The sequence below is a fragment of the Priapulus caudatus genome, unplaced genomic scaffold (genome assembly GCF_000485595.1).
Source record: "Priapulus caudatus unplaced genomic scaffold, Priapulus_caudatus-5.0.1 Scaffold470, whole genome shotgun sequence".
NCBI classification, from domain to species: domain Eukaryota; kingdom Metazoa; phylum Priapulida; class Priapulimorpha; order Priapulimorphida; family Priapulidae; genus Priapulus; species Priapulus caudatus.
The window spans coordinates 179519-199166 of NW_014577531.1; the positions used below are offsets into that span (position 1 = coordinate 179519).

The following is a 19648-nucleotide window of genomic DNA, read 5'->3' on the forward strand; positions in this document are numbered from 1 at the left end:
TAATTTTCTATCGCTTATGTATCTTTGGCGCTGCAGGAGGCCTAGAGATCTGCTTGTGATTTGGTATTCGGATTGTTTGTAAATTTGACGATATACCTGGCGAGCTCAACGTAATTGACTAATCTAAACGTTACAATGGAGCGGGGGTTCTTGAAAAACCAATCTATTATAAGAAGTTAATAACCGATTGAAGGTGAAGTGTATTACTTCATCAGTAGTAGCAAGTAAAGCCATGTAGGCAAGGACGGCTTACATAGGGTTTTTTTTCCGCACCGAATTAGCGGCCTCGGGCGCATTAGCAGCGCATGCTTCCAATGCGATCTCACCGGCGCGGGAATGCAAGATATCCCGTCTTCGATCTTCATACGCGCCATAAACTCACTACACCAAAATATTAAGCATCAAGTTGGCCGCGGAGCAAGCCTCACTAATTCGTTCTACTGCGGGTGACTCTACGTGGTGGCGTGGTGGAGATTCTAGTAACCCTGTGGTCCCAAATGTGTGTCACATACACGCGACCGAAACAGGGAATGCACAGGCGATGAGTGATCAGCGAACCTCTCTCAAGCAGAAGTTCGTTCAGGGTCTGTTATAAAGTTGCCATTGAGATGGCGCGTAGCGTGTTTAACGAGAAGTAATTAGCCTGTCCTTCAGATTAAACGATGGAAGCTCCCATCATACGTAGTGCAACAACTATTTGCAAGACAGAATAGCGTAAGCATCATCCACTTTACTACGACAGCCTACAGGCTGCAGAATTGCAATAGAGAGCTGCAACCTGTAACCATTTAAAGGCTAGGCAAACCTGCCCACAAACTTGGCGACTGATGGCAGCAGCCTACTGAGCAGTGGCATACGTTACATGTAACTACTGACAGATACAGAATGACATAGAAATTATACGATCTTAAAGGAACATACACCTTCTTAACACAAATTTTAGCTTTTGAAAGTTCACTGTGACAGTTGTATAGCCTCATACATCCAATGGTGGCATGTATAGATCGTCTACTTAGCAAACCCGCCAGTCAAATTCTTTCGTGAACAAGAACAGTCATAAACAAATCAAGGGTTTAAGCCTCCTCATTGAGGTCAAAGGTTATCCGACCATACTCTGTGATGTCAGCAGAAGGGACTTTCATGTGGTCCTTTCATAAAAGCATAAAAATGCTAGGTCCACCCGCTGAAACAAAAAGTTTTTACACCTCGCTCAGTCAGACCATGTCCTCAGAAAATGTCTAAGATCTGCCTGTGCCCACTGAACATTGACTGGTGACCTCCAATTTCGGCACGTGAGGTTTAATCCTACCTGATGCAACAGGCCGACGATCAGGCAGGAAAAGGGGCCCTAGGTCGAGCCGTGTTAGCATATTGGAGACAAAATGCCGAATCTGACAGTGTCATCCCCTCATACCTTAAGTTAAGGGATCGTGAATGTTCCCCTCTTTTACACTCAGCAGATAGATTAAGAGAGAGATATGAAGAGAAAATGTTGACCTTGGACCTTTAGACCCCAGCTTCGAGACAGTCCAAGACTGCGTTTTCGGATTACCCGCACATCGCGAATATCGTGACCGGTATACGTCGAGCACTGGTGTAAGAAATTTGAGCATGCTTCCACTGTTGACGGGCACGGACGCACGGCACGCGGACGGACGCACGGCTCGGACAACGGGGCGGCACGGGACATCTATCCCGATTCTCACAAGCTGCATCTGATCGCGATATGTAGAGGAAGCTAAAAAGTGAAATATGGGACCGAATTATTCGTCGTACTTAGTCAGCGGCTTGGACGCTTTTCACTAATTAAAATGATGGTTAATAATCGACAATTAGTCGAGTAGCCTATTACATACTTATTCAGAACCAGACATAGGCTTCATGTTGGGATTTGACTAGTAACTTCCACGCTTCAACACGTTCAATACACCTATGCAAACAAGCCCGCACCTTTTGGTGCAGCACAAATGGAACAGTAGGTTGAGTGTTATTTACTCTAACACGGTGTTTTGTATATTGTTTGCTGCATGCACTAATGGCTAGCGGCTATGACTTGTTGCATATGGTGTTAGCCTATTGAACGTTGTTGAGTATGAGTTATTAGGGGGTCAATATACACATTAAGTACTTGCTGTACTGTCCAGTCAATAGACGTACTGACAAGTTGTATTATTAACCATCATGTTTATTATGAAAGCAGACGGTCAGAGAGCCTGTATATGTGTACTTAGGTCTTACGACTCTAGAGTTCTTTAGATAGACATTGCACGACAATTAGTCGACTTGCCAACCTTGAAATCTCGAGTTCCTCCACCGCATTGCCTTTTACGCAACGAGAACTTAAAGTAAATCGTATGCGCAATTAATCAGGACTACTAATGCGAATAACATAAATAGCAGAAAGGATGCGGGTGTTAGCGAAACGATAAAACGTAAACTTACTTGATAAACTCTGTAAATAGGTCTAGTGCTCTCTGCGCATTGTTGCGCATGTCGCTTAACATCCCCCGAATATTTATCCACTCCAAACGGCGTGCACAGAGCACTTGCACAGGTACTCCGTGACATTATTTATTAGCTTACACAAACCACTCAGTAAAAGTAACTAGTAAAATATTTGTAAATTTTTTATTTAAAAATAGGTGCTAGCTGTATAGTTTTTCTATTGGACATAGAGATATGAGTTATCAATAAAAATAATTTTTTTTTTACGTCTCAACAGTTCATTTAAGAGACCATGACAAGATCAACGTTTGATGGCGGTCTAGGTCGGAGAGTTTCGGTTTTCGGTGCGGATTCTGTTCTGGGGCCTGGTAAAAGTCAACGAAAAGGCTCTTAATACACGAAGGGATAACATGTCTTGTTGCGCCGAGTAGTTTATTACTGTTACTATTTTATCAGTGAATACTTATGTGGTTGTGGTGACTAGGATTAACTTCTAATGGTATCTTACTGCTAACGAAACATAGGACTCACCTGGGTCAACCGAATGCGGCAACAGAAAATAGGGCCCTACGCAAGCGTAAAAGTGAATCCGCTGATTACTGAATTTAGAACCCCTTTCAGTGGCTGTAGAGTTGGACTAGGATGCTAGATTACATTTACACAGCGACTGGTTTAGCCGGTGGCTCTGGATCGCTACGAAGTAGTCATACGAACGGGCTACGTGTGTTACCAGCATAAGCCAATCACTGGGCAATCAAGGGTGAACTTCGCATAATCTGGAGTCCTCGTTCTCAAGCAAAAAAATTTCATTCAATTCAATTCAAAAATCGGTTTACTTACACCGCAGTTCACAAGAAATTACCGTACATAATATACAAGCTGGTGTATATTAGTTTAGAATTGGTAGGAGGGCGAGTTGAGTGAAACGTTAGTAAATTTGTTCTTAGTAAATTATGTGCATTGGGCCAGTTGTCGAAAGACACTATCAAAAAGTGGGGTGTGCAAGCAGCATGATTTCACGCATCATAGCTGACATGGGTCTAATGTCCCCAGGTCTGCCGGAAACGTCCCTGGGTACGGTCCGGTATACCGGAACGTACCTGGTCACTATTGATATGATTTCAGGAATCGTAGGAGTAGGCGTAGAGCGATCTCCCTAGACTCCGCCAAACGCGCGTACTCGCTCTGGTGTCCGGCAAATGTTACTGGAAGGTAGAGCGAGGGACGGATCGTCGGGATATTAAAGATGAGTACCAGGGTACGCTCTGGCAGTACCCCGGGGGACATTGACCCTCTCAGCCTTATTTACATAGCGGTCGTTTTAATGCGCCCTAACTTCTTATAATATGCCTATATGATAATAATGTGAATTGGTCATGCTTTATCATCATATGGGAACTTGTTTTACATGCAGACCCCTGCTGCTGTCACACGAATCAAATCACTGCTGAAGGATGAACCAGATGTTGTAAGTTCAAGAATAAATTTGTTTACCTTATTAAAATTACAATTGTTTTCCTCACTACAAAATCGTTTCTTCTTTGTTTTCACTTTTTATCTTCCCACAAAATAACATAACTACATCTGTTCAATTGGCTAATTGTAAAGAATGTATACATTAGCAGTTACAATTAAATGAAAACTTTAGAAAGTGTTGGAACATCCATTGGATGTATCACCTGTTATATATATTTTCCAGATTGCGTTAAGAGTAGGCGTCAGAACGCGAGGTTGCAATGGTCTTACTTACACGTTGGATTATGTGAAAGAAAAAGGCAAATTTGATGAAGTCGTGGAGCAAGATGGTATGTGTACAGTTCCACATTACTCTATTTGCAGTTTAGAAATTCAAAAAGCTTTTAAAATGTAATGTTTTATTCACGGCGAGTCAGTCCTGCACGCCACATGACCCGAGTGGCACAGAATATCTCACAAAACTGCCAAATTTCACGATGCACACCATATACTAGAGTATTTATGGCATATTTTGATCCCACTATATCATTTACTAAATTATTACTGTACAAATAAACTAGTACTGTTATTTATTTATTCGGCTTTTCACGGGGCCGATCGGCCCAAACCCCGTAAATAGCCCCTGTGCCCTGTCTCCGGTGTACACAGGGCTTTTTTTCCGGGCCCCCTGTCAAATTTCGAGATTCCGAGAATTGAAAACGAAAGTCGAATCGAGAAACACAAAAATCAGCCCCTCTTCTAGAGAGAAAATCAGCCCTGTCAAGTAAATGACGGGGCTTTTTTTGAGCCCCGTGGTTTTCTCAGATGGCGAAGATTGTGTGAATGCTCACAAGGTTCACTGGAGAAATATTAATGAGTCATTACGGGGTGCTGCTACAGGCTCCGATGGGGTTTTACCATAATATACGATATATGTACTGTGCTACCGTTCAGAAATCTGGAAAATTCCATAACACATCTGGCTCAATACAAGGGCTTCTTAACACGCACCCCCGCGGATCCACGAGTCAGCTCGTGGGAACAATCAAAACGCACCCCCGTGGATCCACGAGTCAGCTCGTTGAAAGATTATTGGTTTTTGTTACTTTGATTTCCAACAGATGGCAGGCACTACCTACCTAGAAATTAAACAGGAACAGTCTATATTACCCCAGTCATACATGAACTAAAGAATATAATGCTCTATCATTGATTCGAACATGAAATTATGAGTTTTGAGACTCAAGGTAAATTCGTAAAACTAGAAGGAAAACTAGAAGGTGTAGATCGAAACAAGGTTTGTTTACCGTTTTCCTAACGGTATATAATATAATAACTGTGTAGTATATAAAATTTCGAGGTATTTTTGCATGTAGAAAAACAAAACAAGATTCATACCCCACACATGTGTAAACGTTGTCACAGTTCTTTCCGGGAAAAAATAGTATACTGTTGAATGATATCATAACAAACTCGCGAAAATCCACCGGTGCGGTGTCATTTGAGACGAAAATGCACTAAATGTCCGTTTTTTTCCATGTTTTCATATCAATATATTATTATGAAGGGGAACGATTTTCATATTATTTGAATGTGTACGGGTGAGATAACACTCATGCAGAGTAAATGTGTCAGTTTGGTTAGCTTTTCTGCAAAGGAAATGTGGTAAATCAAAGTGAATATGCGGTAAAAACACGAAAATCCCAGTGCAGGGCGGTAGGTGCATTGTTAACACCGGCAGCATTGAACGTGTTAGGTACGAGATTGTGGACCTGTGGGATATATTCAGGATTTTATTTCACACTAATTAGGAGGTGTTGAGACCGTGATTTATAGATTTAAGGCATATCAATGTCACTTTGATTTGATATTGATGTCTGTATTGATATCGATATCGATCAGGTCTGTAACTTAATTTGTTTACTAGTTTGAACTATAATTTCATTGGGTACATTATTTCATGGTAAGCGTAAAATTAATTTAGTAGAGTGCTATTCAGGAATGCAAGGAAAAGGAAAAAGTACTTCCGTTATATTTTTATCCATATATTCGCTCCCAAGAACGTTTAATAGTCGTTTATACGTATTTTCTCGAAACAGGTGTAACCGTACTGATTGACAAGAAGGCTCAACTCTCTCTACTCGGAACAGAAATGGACTTTCATGAAACCAAGTTAGCTACTGAATTCATATTTAACAACCCAAATATCAAAGGCACGTGTGGTTGTGGAGAAAGTTTTAATTTGTAGAAGTAGCAGTAGTTTTATGTAGTGTTGGAGTGTCTTTAATTTCCCTAGTGGTCAGAAGGGCATTTATATTTATTCTGCTATATAAACCTTGGAATACAGGAATCTGGTCATAGTGCAGCCACAAAGCCGTTGTTTATTTAATCAGCTATGTCCTTATGGGGCGCTAAGCTAGGAAATATAGGTAATGTTTCATTGTTTTGAAGTAATTTTCCACCCTTACTCCATTCATTCGATCATTGTTGTGCCTCAGCTGGGACATGAGGTATTTTGATAGATTGTAGGTGTGTTGTTGTGCCATCCTTAAAAGTACATCTGTTGTGGGTATCCCAGCCGTAATTCCCCTCTATGAAACGTTTTTTTTTGACATCTCCAAACTTTTTTCTGCATCATTTTCTGCAGAAATCTGGTAAAGTGTTTAGAATCCACATTTGAAACTACAAAGGTTGTTGGTTATTCTTGTCTGGTTACATGACAATTTAATTGCTGCTTTTTATTTCCATTAATAAGGACTAACTTCAATATAAATATAAAAATATAAATATATATATGTAAATATAACTTCTTTTATATCTCAAATCTCTGTCCACCATTGCTGTTTTAATATACGTTTGGTGTGTCCAAAATAATTCCAGCCTACGGTACCTTGTGGATTTTTAGGCACATGTTACTTGCAATAGACATATCTATAAGGGTTGCCATGTGTTTCTCAGGTTTAACCGCGTTTAACTGCCCCCTAGATGTTGCGAGGATGGAGAGACAGAAAGGTGTGCATGCTGATAAATGCTGTTAACGTTATAATTCTATACGATCATGTATTATAATGTGTGCAGGTTTTTTCTGCCAGACATATTTGTACATGTACACCGTGGTTCAGTGTGTGATCCTGGTATGGCTTGTATGTGCATATGTAGGTTTGTAAAAATTGCTCTATATAACATCAGAAAAGTGATGTACAGTTACTGAAGCTATTATCCCGTATGTAGATAGCCATTCTGTAGATAGTTTGTTGTCGAACAACATCCGAGTGAACATGATTTTTCTAGAGATCAGCTATTTTTTAACATATTATAAAATCTGTAATGTCTAATTTTCACTTTGATTTTTCAACGTATCTATCTGCATCCATGTGGTGATAGTTGTAACATGCAGTATTCAAGACTAGGGTTATTTTCATGCTCGTACTTGTGCTTCTGACAATTATTAACTTCGTTACAAGGCCGTGATTAGCTTTTCATTATGTTCATCGATTATTGTGTTTTAGAACGACTAGTGTAAATTCAGCTGGTGACATAATGTGAGAGTAAGTATCTATAGGTTTTGGTCGAGCCCTGAAATCGTGGGGTGGAGTTTGTCTGATTGCTTCATCTTTAATCACTCGTCTATTGCTCAGCGATGTTTCTGGGTGACAAGCTATTACTAGGTATGCTCTGTCGTGACAGCTGCAATAAGCTGCTCTAATCTGGGGGTAGTAAGTAAACTGCGTCGGAGTCCAGCGAGGGAAGAAGAGTGACTCTTCCATATTTAAATGTTTGCATTTGTGTGCGTCGTTACGGGAATTTTGTATAGTACTTAGCAATGCTAGACTCTTGTTACCTGCTCGAGACTCGTGTAAATAACTGCAGCAGATGTTTTATGGGTCGATGAATGAATTTAATAATAAATGTTTACTAAAATGGAAATATGGTCTGTGCCGCAGTTATTTTCATGTATCACGTACAACAAAATGCGAGGAAGTGCAAATCGTTAAATTCACAAATACTGATATATTATTAGGTGTTGCAAAAGTAAGACAATTATCACGAATATTCTATTGAATGACACTGCAAAAATGTCGAGTACATCCAATATAATAGTATCAACTTGACACTTTGCCAGCTTGTACCCCAATATCATGATTTCTTATCGTTTAATTTACACCATCGTACACCATTATGACTCTCCTGAGGTCGCTTGTTTAACCGCACACGTGCACATCTGGGGCACCCAGCCGATATTGTTTAGATTTTGGCGAGGCCATGTCACAGTGTAGAAAAACAAATCTTTCTGAAGACCAGGTGTGTATAATAACTATAGTCTGACTTCACATTCTGCATTCACGCACTTGTGGAGCTGTGCCAACATCGAAATAATACCCTACAGGCATTCCGCCAATGCACAGTGTGTGGTAAAACGCTACATTTATATATTTATTTATTTATTTGGAAGGCCAGGCGATCTTGTAACACCTCAATTTCATATCAACTAACTACGTACGTGATATTACCATGATGCCACTACCATCTCCTACTCCCAACTTCCTGCCTTATTATATACCGAACTATACATCGTAATTCTAACTGACTGATACCTACATCAGGTCAATGTGTAACGATTGGCACACTCCATGCTCTTTTAGATATCTATAGATATCTTGCATGTTTTTGTCAGTTTGCGTCGACTGACTCGGTCACGTTTGGTATGCAACAGACGACTAGTAGACATACTTTAATTTCGGTTGCGCGTTGATCACTGACACAAATAAGGCCACAATTACAAAAAAAATTTGTTTGCCCTCACCCGACCCAGGCTGAAAAGTTTGGGTAGGTAGGTAGGCTTTAGACTTTTTTTTGAGGGGGTCTTTTTACAAATTCAGCATGGGGTCTACATGCTCGGGTATGCTTGTGTGGAGATACCTTTTATGTTGCATGTTTGTTTTGCTTGGTACATTTACTGTATTGCCTACAGTTTTATATAATGTGCAGTGATACAATTTGTAAAAAAAAAAGAATGGGAAAGATCAATAAAAATGTTTGAGTCGGCCCCTTTTTGGCGGGTCGGTCGGGTGAGGGCAAACAAACAATATTTTTATTATGGCCTAACAAACATCTCTTGTCGTGCAATAGTAGGAAATAATAGCTCGAATCTCCTCGCCTCAGGTGATACATGCAACGCTAACATTCTATTCCCTACAGCGTTCCAACAATTTCCCGCTGTATTTGGCAGGTATATCTGTAGTTGCTGGGGTCGGCATCCTACTTTCACACAGAGAATGCACACATTCATATTCATATTCATATTCAGATGTGCACTGTTCAACTTTGATCCTAGAGATTCACTCGCAATCCTTGAGCATTAATGCCAGGTCACCAGATGGCAGCACGTGCTTTATATCTCCACTTGTTTCATGGGTTTCAGATCAGGGGAGACCTGTAAGCATTAAGTACAACTGACATAAGTCTAACAATTGATATGACAGCAATGCAATTTACTACATTTAAACCATATCTGCCTAGCATGATTGACAGTCAATAACTCTTGGGATAAGACATTGCCATGAAGGGCTGTAAACTTAAGAAATAAGACTTTTTGGTATTCAAGACGACATGTGCGAACCGGGTAAGCTTGGCGCCCCTAGCAACGATATCGTAGAGGATGCATGGCGATCTCCCTTGGATGCATACGTCGATTGCATTACCCGGTGACGAGAACATTTTGTACGTGTTAACCGTGTAAAAGTGGTGCGACGTGTGCGACGTGTACCTTGAACTGACAGCCAGTGTCGTTGACAATGTCTTCGACTGTGACACCGTCTGCTATCTCCACTACTGTAAGGCCTTCCTCAGCGTCCACCTTGAACACACACTGAAATAAACGGCGACCACACGTTGAATTAAGGTAAGCAATTAAATGCGTCCAAATGACATGCAGAGCAGCAGGACTTAGATTGATGCAAGCTTTCATACTGCATAGCTGAGTCAGAGAAACAGCTGCTATTTGATAAATCAATTATAGTATATACTATATTACTACTTATAAGTAAAATAAGTATTACAGGGTAAATTCATAACACAGTTATAGTTTTCCAACCATACACTAGCTTATCACTGCCTATCTAGTACTAGTAGACTGATACTAAGTATTCGTTTTACTAAAAGTTGAAGGGTATTTGTTTGGTAAGAATACAGTGTCAATTGTGTTCATAGACAGCATTGTCCATTTTAGAAAATACTGTGACGTCAATGTACTAGTTGGTGTCTTCAGGTAAAATGCCCTAAAAATGTTTTGTTTAAAGCAAAGTTACTGACTACTGTTACCTTTTCTGTGATTATCAAATCCACGCAGTTCTTTCCCGTTAATGGCAATGTGCAGTTAGGCAGTATCTTGTGCCCTCCTCCCTGAAAGTACACACATCACTCTCTAAAGGAATGAAACAGGAATAGAACAGAGATGAACCAAACAAAGTACACACATCACAAAAATCACTCTCTAAAGGAATAAAACAGGAATAGAACAGAGATGAACCAAACAAAGTACACACATCACAATAATCACTCTAAAGGAATAAAACAGGAATAGAACAGAGATGAACCAAACAAAGTACACACATCACAGTGCTCTCTAAAGAAATAAAACAGAATAGAACAGAGATGAATACGATGGGGCATTAACAGCTACAATATCGTTTAAAATTTACTGATTTGGTATTCGGCAGGGTTCAACATTAACTTTTTATTTCACTAGACCATCGGGCTAGTGGGCTAGTAACTGAGGAAAACCACTAGCCCTGACCTAACTTTCACTAGCCAGACCCAGACCATATTGTTATGAAAAACTTTATTTAATAAGAGTGTGTCATCGTATGACTTCATAGATGGCTGTACCCGCGCTTTAAATCGCGCGTGGCTGAGTTCAAGTGCATCATTCGTGCATCGCACCGAGCGCATGGTTTATCGATCGTCTACTGCGGCTGGCAGCAACCACGTTATTGTTTTTGCCGAAGCGGTAGACTGGTATCCGGCCTCACGCTCTGCTAGACAATGTACGCGCTCTGCGACAAACAGTGCGGCCGCGAACCAGTCTAGCCAGAGGTGACCTTTCAGAGTGCAATAATAATTTATGACCAATTCTAACACGACCAGTCATGCTACTAGCACTCTGGTTGTATGCGACCGGACAAGCATTTACCCGACTAGGTTGGTTGGACGTGGGTTATCGTCGAACCCTGGTATTCCGGACGAGATCGGTTATCGCGCGGGTAGCGGGATCAGGTATACCCGCAGGGAGACGCACCTGGCTGGGTGCTCCATCGTATATGACTACTTTTGTGCCAGCGCTGTGACTGGCCACAAGATCCATGGCTCCACCCATTCCTTTCACCATTTTACCCTGAAATAATATAACAGTCGATGTCAACAGTGAATACATGTTTTCTCACCAACAAAAACCAGTTAAACAAAACAAATCTAAATAAACAATACTTTGTTTTATGCTCTAACTTCAACATCCGACAACATAACTTAAATTTCGATCTTAGATTTATGGAAAATGAATTGTCATTTTAAGCTCGGATTATGCGTCAATAACTCGTTAACTATGTGCGCACGTACAGGAATCATGTAGTTTGCCAGGTCACCGTACTGTGACACCTGCATTGCTCAAGAATCGTCAAGTCAACATGTCCTGTAAACACAAACAAAAACCGCTCAAGTTTAACATATAAGATTATGCTGTGCGTAAGAATTTCACTCGGTGCAGTGAGTGCACCTATATAACAACTAGGAATACGTGCATGTATGAGCAATAAACAGGCTAAAAAATCACACGAAACATTACATCGATATCATACCTGGTTCAAACATGAAACATTCAAAAACCAAGCATTTTCTACCGCGCATCCCCATATGTTTTCTTTTGCGATAATTCTATGGACCTGGGGCCATTGTGGAAAACCATCAGTAAATTTCACGACCATACCATAAATGTCACGACCATCTTAAGTCTGTGACGTCATACTTGCCTCACAAACATGTGCGCACAGTTACGGCAAGACTTACGATAACCCAATAATTTTCATGATAGTTTCTGACATACGCAGCCGTGAGAAACTAAGCGGTCGCCATGTCGCCAAGTTGGCCCGATTAGCAAAATTGACCGGGCGACTGCTTGCTCGTGTCAGCTGGTCCGGCGGGGCGACTAGATAATCGCCGCACACTCAACGCAGCCAACGCATGATTCGCCACACGTATAAAAACTCGCGACAGTCTAAGAAAATCGATTGCTACATCGCGGCAGCCCAGAGTTTTTATAGCCCACATAACAATAAGTTTTATATCGCAGGGGTTATCGTGGGGAGTGGAGGGCACGACCAGTTGCATCACTGGCACGCACGTATACGTAATCCAAAGCCTGTTAACTGAATTTCGTCACTTTTTCTTACGTAGAAGAGGGACCTATTTTATCAGTTAGATATCTAGAAAGCAATTTCTAGAATATATTCTAGATTCTAGGCACTTGTGACTTGCGGATGTGCGGCAGCATTGTCTATGCATGGGGTACCCTGGACTGGGGAGGAGAAAAACGAAAGTAAACCTTGCCCAGAGCTCCCGGCATTTCCTAGAGATTTCCAGTACAAGTTTTTTAACATACTCAAAGTAACTAAAAACACGCTCTGAAGTCTGACTTGCTAGTCGATGTAAAAAGAAAGTTGAAAGATGAAGGAAATGAAGTAAAAAAAAGGAAACTTTGAAAATATACCATACATCATTACTGATTATAATTCTTGATTGCCTGTATTTGTCTAGTTACAACTGACTATGTGTAGACTGTGTAGCTGCATATCTGTCTGTGTGAATGAAATTGAATAAGAATGTGAGATTGGTTTCTTAGTCGAGTGAATGAGATAAAAAAATGTGATCGAATGCTTAAGTTGTTGACGATTTCTTAACATGATAGTTCATACTGGTGTAGCTCAAGAACGGTATTGCTAGGCGTTAGTACTATTGACGTTAGTCACCACGCCTGGTTGGGTTAATACTGAGTGCAGGAGTGCTGAATGCTGATGAATAATATTAGCAGTCAGTGAGTGCCATCCAAATTATGAACATCTTTTAACAAAATCATGCTCGAAAAGTAAGCCTAAAATAGCTCCGTAAAAAAAGGTAATTTTTAGCGCTCGCCGCTACAGGAAATAAAAAAATATACCAAACTTATTATTTTGTTATTTTCTTTTTTTTTGTATACTAACCTCTACATTTTCTAATGAATGTAATGTTTAAATTAATCATAATATATGACTCAAAATGTCAAATTCCCGAAGCTAACGTCCATGCGAAGTACACAAAACTCTCCATGTTTGTTGTTTCGTTTTCTAGGTCTGCTGGTTAACCCTCTGCTAATTCGATAATACTTTGGGCATCCGACCAATCACTGAATCAGCCCGTCGCGTAAAAAATATTTTTGATAATATTTGATGATAATAAAAATAATGGCCGGTCTTCAGGAGACGCTGATCTTTCAAATCGACTTGCGGACTTGTTCGATTTACTACGCATCAGTCTGTATCAAAAACGTGTAAATAATAATACATGTTTAAGAATACCTTTTAGAATGCACATCACAAATTGCACCATCCCCACCGTTATAAAACGTCCCCACATCCGAGTCATTAACTTTGCTAGACCAGAAATCTAGACCAGTGCCTTACTGACGACCAGTGCTTCCTCAGAGCACTGTCCTGCCTGCGACCAGTAGCTCCAATTATCAGTGTGTTTCACTCCTGAACGGGCCCTAAAAAGTGTATAACCGATGCATGTACTGATTGCGCGCGCCTTGCAGCAGAGTTTCTAGGTGCTGCAGTCAAAGACATCGTTATGCACGCATCACTTAACCCTCTAATCATGGCAAACGAGTCGTCGCTGCCAAAGTAGGATGCCCCGGGCACGACGGTGACCGTCTCCTTGCCGGGCGTTGATCAGGTCCGGGTCCTGCTTTCCCTTTGCCGGGACGGTCCCTACAACGAGAGAGAGGACACCGCTGACACGTTGCGCGTGCATGCCGGGAGCGATTCTTCCATCGCCGAATCTCTCACGCGTGGTTGCGGCCGCTGCTGCGCCCTGCGAGAGCCCGAGGGTGAGTGACACACGCTACCAGAACTTTTAGAAGCTGTAATCAAGTACTAATTGCCGTTAACACGAGAAGTGAGCCGTTTAAGTCGGCTTACGATCGGAAGAACAACCGAGCAGCAAGCGGAGCGGCAGGCACTCCCCGTTGATCGCGGCGCCGCGCAAGTTACTCACCAGTCCCAGCACTCCGTTCTCACTCTGCAGATGCAGCACCATGCCTTCCGGCACGTGGTTGCTGGCCAGCATCGGCATGCCGATGCCGAGGTTGGCGTACATGTCGTCGGCGAACTCGCACGCGGCTCGCCGGGATGATCCGCTCGCGCATCAGCTGTGCCGGCGTCGACGGTGTGCTCCTTACCTTCCTCCTTCGCTAGGGTCAGCCTCTGTACGTGCCGGAGAGAGAGATAGACATGAGCAATAGCAGCAGCAATAGCAGCAGCAATAGCAGCAGCAATAGAGCAGCAAGAAGCCAGCAGCTAATATGCCAGCAGCAATAGCAAGCAGCAATAGCACCAGCATTATGCAGCAACATAGCAGCAGCAATGCAGCCAGCAATAGCGCAGCAGCGAATAGCGCAGCAATACATAGCAGTATAGTAGCGTATAGCAGCAGCAATCGGGTTGTCGTCATCACTGTCACTTTCATCATCGTTGTCGTCGTCACTGTCACTGTCACCATCGTGTGTCACTGTCACTGTTCTCCTTGTTGTCGTCATTGTCACTGTCACCTGTCCATCATCGCGGTTGTCGTCGGGGTCACGTGTCACTTCAATCACCGTTGTCGCGTCATCACTCGTCACTCACGTTGTCGTGGCGTCGACTGTCACTGACATCATCTGTTGTCTGCTCATCACTGTCAGCACGTTTGTCGTCGTTCCGTCACTTCACTGTCATCATCGTTGTCGTCGTCACTGGTCACTCGACATCATCGTTGTTCGTCATCATGTCATCATCGTACGTGGCCGGCGTCGTCGTCACTGTCACTGACATCATCGTTGTCCGTCGTCACTGTCACTGTCATCATCGTCTTAGTTCGTCGTCAATGTCATCATCGACATGTTCGTCGTCACGTCACGTTCATCATCGTTTGTCGTCATCACTGTCGACGTCTATCACCTATTTTCGTCATCACTGACATCATCCGTTGTTCGTCGTCACTGTCACTGCGTCATCACTGTCATCATCCGTTGTCGTCGTCACTGGTCCACTGTCATCATGGTTGTCGTCGTCATGTCACTAGTCATTAGTTGTCGTCATCACTGTCACTGTCACCATCATTGTCATCATCACTGACATCATCGTTGTCGTCGTCACTGTCACTGTCATCATCGTTGTCGTCGTCACTGTCACTGTCAGCATCTTGTCGTCATCCACTGTCACTGTCATCATCTATGTGCGTCATCACTGTACACTGAATCATCGTTGATCGTCATCACTGTCACTGTCACTGTCATCACGTTGTCGTCATCACTGTCACTGTCACATGCGTTGTCGTCGTCACTGTCACTGTCATTTTTTTTTTTCCATTCGTTGTCGTCGTCACTGTCACTGACATTCATCGTTGTCGTCAGTCACATGTCACTGACATCATCGTTGTCGTCGTCACTAAGTATCATCGTTCGTCGTCGTCCACTGTCACTGACATCATCGTTGTCGCTCACGCACTGTCATCACTTGTTTTTCGGTCATCCACTGACAATCATCTTTTTCGTCTGTCACTGTCATGTCGTCTCACTGTCATCATCGTTTGTCGTCGTCACTGTCACTGTCATCATTTGTTGTCGTCGTCACTGTCACTGTCATTCATGATGTCGTCAATCCACTGTCACTGTCACCGATCATTGTCATTCATCACTGACATCATCGTTGTCGTCGATCACTGTCACTGTCATCATCGTTGTCGTCATCACTGTAACTGTCATCATCGTTGTCGTCATCACTGTCACTGTCATCACCGTTGTCGTTGTCACTGTCACTGTCATCACCGTTGTCGTTATCACTGTCATCATCTATGTCGTCGTCACTGTCACTGTCACCATCGTTGTCGTCGTCACTGTCACTGTCATCATCGTTGTCGTCGTCACTGTCACTGTCACCATCGTTGTCGTCGTCACTGTCACTGTCATCATCGTTGTCGTCGTCACTGTCACTGTCACCATCGTTGTCGTCGTCACTGTCACTGTCATCATCGTTGTCGTCGTCACTGTCACTGTCACCATCGTTGTCGTCATCACTGTCACTGTCAGCATCGTTGTCGTCATCACTGTCACTGTCATCATCGTTGTCGTCGTCACTGTCACTGTCACCATCGTTGCATCGTCACGTTCATCGTCGTCGTCATGGTGGTTGTCGTCGTCGTCGCGCGCACCTCTATGCGTTTCTCGTAGCTCTTGCCGACGACGATGCGATGAACGTAGATGCTGGGCACGTGAACGTGTTCCGGGTCGATCTCATCCACGTCGACGACCTCCTCGACCTCCGCCACCGTCACGCGCGCCGCGCGACACATCGCCGGGTTGAAGTTACGCGACGTCTTCCTAAACAATCATGAAGCGAACGCTCGCGATCAGGTGCGCAACTGCGAGAACGTAGAAAGTACAACCGTAGTAGAAGAGCATTGATTGTATTGCAAGTGTCACTGGCTCACGGTGGTCACCACACCTGAGGATTTCAGCAAGGATTAATCCACTCATCCATCAGAGCAGACGTCCACGCCCACCCCTCAGATAATGCTGCTAGGTCGGCCAATGTAAACCGATTTCTTTGTTTTTTAATTCAATTATTAAACCTGTATATAGAGTTAACTCAAGTAAAATGCAAAAGGTGTCCGTTATAGAAAGGTTTCCGTGATAGAGAGGTGACAGCTAGCTAACACAGCCAGATGGTTATCGTGGCACGTGCTAAAGCACGCTGCGTCAGAGCTCTGTGATACCTGAATATAAGGTTTCCCGCCTTGTCAGCCTTCCACGCCTTCACCAGAGCAAAGTCACCCGTGATGGCTTCCTCCATGACGTAGTGGCGGCCGTTGAAGTCTCTCGACTGTAAACAAAGAACGGTGTTCACGTGCGTGAGGCTTCACATTATACTCTTAGAGATCTTTCTCATATTAACCCCCACGAACGCGAGCACACCGGCACGTACGCAGACAAAGATCACATAGAATATGTGATCGAGTTGCCTACCTCGCGTGGTTTGCTGGCTATTTCCACGGCACCATCCTTGCCGTACTTGATGGGCGCGCCGCCTTCGTGGACCAACGTGCCGAAGCCGGTGGGTGTGTAGAACGCTGGCACACCGGCGCCACCTGCCCGGATGCGCTCGGCCAGGGTCCCTTGCGGAGTCAGTTCCACCTCTAGTTCTCCCGACAGGTATTGTCGCTCGAACTCTGCATTCTCCCCGACGTACGATGATATCATACGTCGGATCTGCCACACAGAAAAACAAAGACGATGCGGAAATCATATCGCAAAGTTGCGCTTGTCGTTACCTTATCTGCTTACACGTCTGGAAATAACGATACTGGCTCATAGTGCTGGCGAATTAATTTACAAATTTAATCGCAATAATTAAAATAAAACCTCTGCCCATTGTTTAAATTCACCTCGAGTAGTGCACATGACACTGACGATATGATGTGCACAAACAGTGACCCCTCTTCTGACCTGTATTCTACATCTGTAAACTAACCTAATCCTATAATCTAGTCAAGAGCGTATTAAGTATGGCGTCAAGAGCCTCAAGAGCCTATTAAGCCCATGCTTAATATGCTCTTGATCTAGTCTATGTCTATAATCCCCGCACGCTATGGGATCATATAATATTCCAGGCCAACATGAAATGCTGTACACTGTACACATGCTGTGTCTGTTTCAGCGCGCAGGTTTAATCTGGAGCGTGACCTTGACACGCATGAAGCGCGGGTAAGAGTACAGGGTGCAGGCATACGAGAGTAGGGTTGCAAGTGTGGCACATGCGTTAGGGGCACACGTTTCAATCCGACATTAAGCCTGCTCATAGCGACACACGCCAAACCTTAATTGTCTCGTAATTGGTCATAATTATATAATAAGGGCTAGTAACTGAGGAAAACCACTAGCCCTGACCTAACTTTCACTAGCCCAGACCCAGACCATTGTTATGAAAAACTTTATTTAGATAAGAGTGTGTCATCGTATGACTTCATAGATGCTGTTACCCGCGCTTTAAATCGCGCGTGGGCTGAGTTCAAGTGCATCATTCGTGCATCGCACGAGCGCATGGTTTATCGATCGTCTACTGCGGCTGGCAGCAAGCCACGTTATTGTTTTTGCCGAAGGGTAGACTGGTATCCGGCCTCACGCTCTGCTAGACAATGTACGCGCTCTGCGACAAACAGTGCGGCCGCGAACCAGTCTAGCCAGAGGTGACCTTTCAGTGCAATATATAATTTATGACCAATTCTAACACGACCAGTCGGGCTACTAGCACTCTGGTTGTATGCGACCGGACCAAGCATTTACCCGACTAGGTCGGTCGGACGTGGGTTAGTGTCGAACCCTGTATTCAGGCAAGATCGGTTTATCGCGGGGTAGCGGGATCAGGTATACCCGCAGGGAGACGCACCTTGGCTGTGTGCTCCATCGTTATGACTACTTTTGTGCCAGCGCTGTGACTGGCCACAAGATCCATGGCTCCACCCATTCCTTTCACCATTTTACCCTGAAATAATACAACAGTCGATGTCAGCAGTGAAATACATGTTTTCTCCCCAACAAAACCAGTTAAAACAAAACAAATCTAATAAAAACAATACTTTGTTTTTATGCTCTAATTTAACATCCCGACAACATAACTTAAATTTCGATCTCAGATTTATGGAAAATGATTTGTCATTTTAAGCTCGGATTATGCGTAAATAACTCGTTAACTATGTGCGCACGTACAGGAATCATGTAGTTTGCCAGGTCACCGTACTGTGACACCTGCATTGCTCCAAGAATCGTCAAGTCAACATGTCCCCTGTAAACACAAACAAAAACGGCTTCAAGTGTAACATATAAGATTATGCTGTGCGTAGAAATTTCACTCAGTGCAGTGAGTGCACCTATATAACAACTAGGAATACGTGCATGTATGAGCAATAAACAGGTAAAAATGACACGAAACATTACATCGATATCATACCATCGATATCATCGATGGTTCAAACATGAAAAATTCTTTCAAACATGAAAATGTTTTCTTTTGCGATAATTCTATGGACCTGGGGCCCATTGTGAGAAACCACCATAAATTTCACGACCATACCATAAATGTCACGACCATCTTAAGTCGGTGACGTCATAACTTGCCTCACAAACATGTGCGCAAGTTACGGCAAAGACTTAGGATACCCATATTATAATTTTCATGATAGTTTCTGACAACGGGCCCCTAAAAAATTGTATAACCGATGCATGTACGATGCGCGCGCCTTGCAGCAGGTTTCTAGGTGTGCAGGTCAAAGACATCGTTTGCACGCATCACTTACCCTCTAATCATGGCAAACGAGTCGTCGCTGCCAAAGTAGGATGCCCCGGGCACGACGGTGACCGTCTCCTTGCCGGCATTGATCAGGCCCGGGTCCTGCTTTCCCTTTGCCG

The 19648-nt window shown here is 43.2% G+C and overlaps 2 protein-coding genes across 2 annotated transcripts in view; one reads left to right on the top strand and one right to left on the bottom strand.

The window, feature by feature from the left end:
- Nucleotides 1-8035, top strand: part of LOC106810759 (iron-sulfur cluster assembly 1 homolog, mitochondrial-like) — a 10589-nt gene extending 2554 nt beyond the window's left edge. Inside the window, exons 2-4 of the mRNA XM_014814206.1 lie at nucleotides 3860-3913; nucleotides 4145-4250; nucleotides 6000-8035. Coding sequence (XP_014669692.1) covers nucleotides 3860-3913; nucleotides 4145-4250; nucleotides 6000-6148 — 309 coding nt within the window. The 3' untranslated portion in view covers nucleotides 6149-8035. The remainder of the gene's footprint in view (nucleotides 1-3859; nucleotides 3914-4144; nucleotides 4251-5999) is intronic.
- An 841-nt stretch (nucleotides 8036-8876) lies between these two features.
- The window catches only part of LOC106810762 (succinyl-CoA:3-ketoacid coenzyme A transferase 1, mitochondrial-like), a 19214-nt gene continuing 8442 nt past the window's right edge, over nucleotides 8877-19648 (bottom strand). Inside the window, 15 exon segments of the mRNA XM_014814209.1 lie at nucleotides 8877-9334; nucleotides 9668-9769; nucleotides 10222-10302; nucleotides 11198-11293; nucleotides 11515-11564; nucleotides 11567-11587; nucleotides 13152-13153; nucleotides 13795-13868; nucleotides 13870-13916; nucleotides 14199-14334; nucleotides 14336-14389; nucleotides 14391-14411; nucleotides 16396-16564; nucleotides 16960-17066; nucleotides 17210-17452. Coding sequence (XP_014669695.1) covers nucleotides 9293-9334; nucleotides 9668-9769; nucleotides 10222-10302; nucleotides 11198-11293; nucleotides 11515-11564; nucleotides 11567-11587; nucleotides 13152-13153; nucleotides 13795-13868; nucleotides 13870-13916; nucleotides 14199-14334; nucleotides 14336-14389; nucleotides 14391-14411; nucleotides 16396-16564; nucleotides 16960-17066; nucleotides 17210-17452 — 1245 coding nt within the window. The 3' untranslated portion in view covers nucleotides 8877-9292.